Genomic DNA, 6,000 nt, shown 5'->3' on the forward strand with positions numbered 1-6,000 from the left:
TCATGTACAACTTTGAAGTTATGATCACATTTCTGGTCCATTGGCTGTATGAGGATGTAGTGTTTGAGGCAAAACAACACCTCTTCACAAAGTCAAATTTTATACTCCAAATTTCTAAAAGGTCAGGGCTCATGACCCAGGAGCATTATCCATGAGGAGAAGAGCCTTGAAGGAAGTTTATTGGTGGTTAGGCAGTTCTGACAGAGGGGCAAACACAACAACAGCCCATTCATTAAAGAACTGTTCTGTTCACCCATGCCTTACGGGTTGGACTTCAATAAACTCCAAGTATTTACCTACCACTTTCTGCTGCTTGAACACCCTGGGTTTCAGGAGTGTAGATACATAGGCTTCCTAGCCTGAAATCCCCGAAGCTGGCACCAAGCAATAGAGTGAGACTGTTCATGGGCTTATGCCCAGGTAAAGAGACTTCATCCTTGGTGATGAATGCTCCTTTGGGCATCTTTTTCCAGAACAAGCTCCAGTTTCAATAACAACATTGAACACTTGCTGTGGAAGATAATTTTCTCCATCAGTTTTTAAATTCACTAAAACTTTGTTGCCCCTTCTTTATCAAAGCACTAGCAGCTTCACCGCGGCCTAACAACACTTAAACAAACAATTTCTTTCTTTTAAATTTTCAACCAGCCTTGCTAGTCCAAAAATCTTCAAATTTGGTTCCTGAAGAACCAGGTTGATCTTGTCTTTAAATGTTCATAAATCTCCCTGGCTCTTTTCACAAATGAAATCAACGAAACCGAATTTTCATCTGTTTTTCCCTAATCCGATGAGATAAGGTCCTCAGTTTCTACGATTAGGGATCTACTTTAAACACTCTTGTAGATTTGTCTCTCAATGCTCACTCTTTAAATTTGTCTTTTAGGCAAGAATTGCTCTATTACAGTTGATGTGCCGATATGCCATATTTTGGTGACATGATTATTTAATAATTTTGTTCTCGTGTTTTTATTATTTCCTGCTTTATTTGGATTGAAATCACTTTTCTTGATCTCTAGGCCCCATGCTGGATTCAAACAATGGCAACATCGTATTTTTCAAAGTTAAACTAGCTGTAAATAAAGAATATTTTCTTTAAAGTAACACTGCATCTGCACTATATATATATTGTCAATATGTAAAAATAATTTCAAAATGACCAATAATTTGCTTGGAAACACAGAAAAAGCGCTTATTGAAGAGAGTCTCAAGCAAGATGTTACTCCAGTGAAAACAGAGAGACTGACGCCTGTTTGCTGTGTTAAGAGGCTGGATAAGATTAAACTAGTCACTTAATTTAATTATGTTCAATAATTAAATGACTAAAATTGGAATATCCTTTAAAATTATTGAATAGTATAAACTTCTTTGATATTTACAAAACAGTAAGGAATTTAAGCCTAGAACCGATTACCGTATTGGCGGACTGATACTAAAGCTGGCTGTCTGTCAGTGCAAGCGCCAAAACATGTTGAGGTCGGTTCGTAAGAAGTTCGTTAAGCTTAAATTTTTTCGTTAAACTAATTGAAGATCCTGTAAAGGCAGTTCGTTAATCAAATTTCACGCTAACCGAAAAGCCTGCAACGAGGGGTCACTTTAATTGGACATTTCTGGATTCCTTTGCAGGTCAGGGGAAGGCTTCGTGTAAACTCTATATATTTTGCACAAAAGATAAAATACTTGCTTTGTGTAAACCAAATTATTACATTAGATCTAAATTTGTATGTCTAATGCAAAAATCCATGATGTTTAGGTCTAAAATGATCATCATATTGTAAGAATTCAGCACAAATTATATTCTGGCCAGGTAATTTGTATGAATTTTATGAGCTAAACAAATATTCAGTTAATAAAAGAAAGTATTATTTTCACCACACTATCTGTCAATCAAAGTACCCCAACTGCCTCTTCCAACTGCTGCCAGATGGTCGGGTCGTCCCAACCCCCCACTCCCCCCCCCACCTTCCCACCCTACCAGAGAAATGTTGGTGAAAACTAATTTAACTTTAGTAATAAATAATACCTCCAGACTAAGTTAGGATAATATAATTACATGCTGATTCCTTGTAAGAATTAGGAATATTTTGAATATAAATGTTATATATTTTGCATAAAAGATAACATATTTACTCCAGAGTAAACATTAGATCTAAAATTGTATGTCTAATGCAAATCAGTTTTTATATTCAAAATGATCATCAAATTGTAAGAATTGCAGCAATGTAAATTATATTCTTGAGGTAATTTGGTATGAATTTTATGAGTCTAAATAAATAATAATTATCCTTCACGCATATATGAGTAGATGCACATTGAGTGAAAGTCCGGTTCTGGCAAGGTACTACGTAAATGAGAAAACCGGGAAAGTGAAACCGTAAAAGCGGGTAATATCTGTAATAATAATTATTCATAGTAAATAAAAATTTAATAAAATACACAAAAATAAAATAAGAATGATAACAATAATAATAATAATAACAATAATACTGTAATAATAATAATAATAATAATAATAATAATAATAAAGAAATACAAGAATGGAAAAAGATCAAATGAGAAACAACTATCCTAGACCTATGAATTATTATTGTTATTATAATTTTTATTATATTTTTGCCACCAGGCCCCACTGTGGGTCAGTGACTTGTGCCCGGTAGGCTAATACAAAAAAAAAAAAAAAAAAAAAATTTAACCATTCTGAAACCGGGGTTCCGAATCCAAATGCCTCTGGCCCCATGATTTCGGATAAGGGATTATCAACCTGTATTATAATTATTATTATTATTATATTTAGCCCCAGGCCCCTAATGTGGGTCATAGTGACTTCTGCCCGGTGGGCTGATCCCTGTATATACTGTATATAAAAAAAAAAAAAATTATTCTGAAAACCGAAAATTCCAAAGACCGAAATGCATCTGGTCCCAAGGATTTCGGATAAGGGATTGTCAACCTGTACTGAATTGGCAGACTAGCCCATCAGCTGATTAGCTGATGCTCACAACAAAACGTGTTTGTCGTAAGGATTTCCTTAATCGAAGTTTTGTTCGTTAACCGAATTGAAGATCCTTATGGAAGGTAATTCATTAACCAAAATTCCGTTAATCGAACCGTCACAACCGAGGGACCACTGTACTACAAAAAACAATGTTTTGTTTATTCTAGGAGATGGGCTGAGGTGCATCTGGGTAGACTCTCAGTCTTTTTAGTATTTTGTGTTTCTCTCAAGTACCAAACTAAATTATTCCATTGAAACAACACTTCGATTTAGTGCGAATTGGTTTAAAGCTTATTCTCTTGGGAACGATCTCGGTTACATCGGACGTTTCACTGTAGGAATAAACAAGCTATCCGGACTGATGCTGGATTTTCCAAACTTTTTTTTAATATTTTGGTGAATGGAGGGGCAGTCCAGAGCACCTCAGAGATTCTGAAAAGTAATTTCGATATAGTAAAGTCTGATTTATCGAGAATTTACTTTTCTATGGATGCCTGTACAGTACGAGGGTTATTCTTTGTGACTACAGTATGAATACCATATTTTTCAGATTCATTCCATTTTTAGATCCTAGTCACACATGTCAAGGTCCTGGGGCCTTGGGATTCAACCACTAAATTTGCTGTTATACTGTACAGAGATCCTTGACCCTGAAGTTCCTCCCCACTTCCACTGTTCTTTACCTTCTAGCTTCCTATCTACTTACTTCCTCCATACACATGTAAAGCAGTCTACTTACTACATTCAGGAGAAGTTCCATGCCACTGTCCCTCATGGCAGGTGAGTGTGTGAGCCACACTGGAGCCAAAATATTCCTGTAGCCAGCACGACATCGATATTCAACTGTAGTGCCGGGGACGACTCCCTGGGCACTTACAAAGCCACGCACGTTTCTGGACAGTGTGCATAACTTCCGGGGGTACGGGACACAGTTCTGAAACTAAAATGAATGTACAATTTCTGTGTTGCAATTAAATTAATTAAAATATATGAAATAGTTTACACTTTTAATGAATGTGACAGACAATAATCTACAGAGCTGTACTTAAGGGCCATGACAGTTCTCATATACCTATTACAGGTTGGGTATCACTTATCCGAAATTCCCAAGTCCAAAATGCTCTGAAATCTAAAAGTCTATTTCATTATATATATGGCAGATAATACACTCAATATGGCAAATATCATAATTTTTACTTGGGTAAGTATGTACAGTATGTGTAATGAATAAAGGTAAGTCAAATTGCTTAGTGCCTCTAAATCAGGTGTCATGGTGATGCCAAACGGACGATAGTGAATGCTTACCTTTCTGGGTCTTTAGTGTACTGTACATCTTAACATATATTTTATACCCAAAAATATTAAAGTATATTTCATAAAACTACCTGCAGAATACATGCCTCTATATACTGTAAATGAAATATAAAGGAATTTTGTGCATAGACTTGGGCCCCATCCCTGCTGGGTGAGCTACTCCATTATATGGTTGCTGTATACAGGATATAAGTATTCCAAAATCCAAAAATATCCCAAATCCGAGACCCTTAAGGCCCCAAGCATTAGATAAAGGATACCCAACCTGGGGCAAGACACTCAACAGCATTCACGGGACTATATCTCTTTGTTTACCCTGTAACTGGACTTGCAGTTCCCGATCGGTACACTCAAAACAAATATTTAGACTCCGTAAGTGAGCCCGTATTCGATGCCGTAACTTATAGGACCTCCTTAGGTGCTGTAACACAATCAACCCAGATATAGTAGTCGTTATTTCCCGATTGCATAAGCAAAAGTAATAATATATGTTGTAATAATGGTTGTTAAGACTTATTTTATCATAGAATAATGAAAATGTTTTGTACATCAACATTCTAAAATACGATATTACAGTTTGTGGTTTTAGTTTATTTTTTTTACAATAAGAAGAGGCTTGAGTGTTTCTATTTGTAGCAGAATGGAAGAGATGCAGCTTTTGTCTTCTTACAAACATTTCAAGTAATTTGTACCAAAATAGAAGATTTTAATTGTCCACATTTATGGTACAAATATTTTTTATGACAAGAGTAAATTTCCAATAATGAAAGCCAAATATGAGGTCAAGTGAACATTTTTGCCTAGGCTCCGCCTTTGCTGAGACCGAGTTATAACAAGTTATTCTGCCAGATATCCAAGAAGTACCTGTGACTCATAGATAAATAATACCTAACCCAATCTACAGGGGAGTAAGTTCATCAAACCTAATAAAAAAAAAGGGGGGGGGGGGATTAACAGTGGTATAGCATTTCTTTTTCTTAGAAAAATTATTAAGTCTATAGGTCTTCTTATCCGATACATTCAGAAGTGATTTTTTTCGCTGCAAAATTAGTAAAATGTATCTTACCCTAACAAAACCTAACCTTAACTAATCTTACCTTACCTTATCTAACCTAACCTAACATTACCCAACCTAACCTTGTATGTATATTATGTATTGTATGTATACTATATATGTACCCCATTTATATACATTACTTATCTACTCAGTAGCGTGGGTTCTTCATGTCACCACACGCTAGATAGTGCCCACGCGCCTGAGCTGCTAATGTACCACTTGCCACACGCCTGAGAGGTCAGAGATCAGTGGACCCATAGAGAGTGTAGGGACCACCGGGCGCTGGATTGGCGACCTCTGTACTCCCGCCAAATAGAACCTACAAAACTCTACAGGTGTTTGTGTTCGCCCTGTAGTTAGAACTGATTACCAGAACCCCTACATGGTGCAGTGATTTCATTGACGGAAGTATATGTCGCAGGTAAAGTCAAGACAGGTAGACCCCCGCTTCTGTCAACCGTCGTTTAAAGGATTCCTCCGTCAACCGTCGTTTAAAGGATTCCTCCACAACTGCTGTTTAAAGGATTCCTCTCCTCACAACTGCCGTTTAAAGGATTCTCCACAACCGCCGTTCAAAGGATTCTCCACAACTGCTGTTCAAAGGATTCCTCCGCCAACCGCCGTTTAAAGGATTCTC

General features: G+C 36.7%; 1 protein-coding gene across 1 annotated transcript in view; it reads right to left on the reverse strand.

Annotated features, from left to right (window-relative positions):
* LOC121873145 (C4b-binding protein alpha chain-like) overlaps positions 1 to 3,932 on the reverse strand; it is a 55,451-nt gene extending 51,519 nt beyond the window's left edge. Inside the window, exon 1 of the mRNA XM_042376462.1 lies at positions 3,732 to 3,932. Coding sequence (XP_042232396.1) covers positions 3,732 to 3,825 — 94 coding nt within the window. The 5' untranslated portion in view covers positions 3,826 to 3,932. The remainder of the gene's footprint in view (positions 1 to 3,731) is intronic.
* Positions 3,933 to 6,000: the final 2,068 nt, after the last annotated feature.

The sequence above is a fragment of the Homarus americanus genome, unplaced genomic scaffold (assembly GCF_018991925.1).
Source record: "Homarus americanus isolate GMGI-L3 unplaced genomic scaffold, GMGI_Hamer_2.0 scaffold32929, whole genome shotgun sequence".
NCBI lineage: Eukaryota > Metazoa > Arthropoda > Malacostraca > Decapoda > Nephropidae > Homarus > Homarus americanus.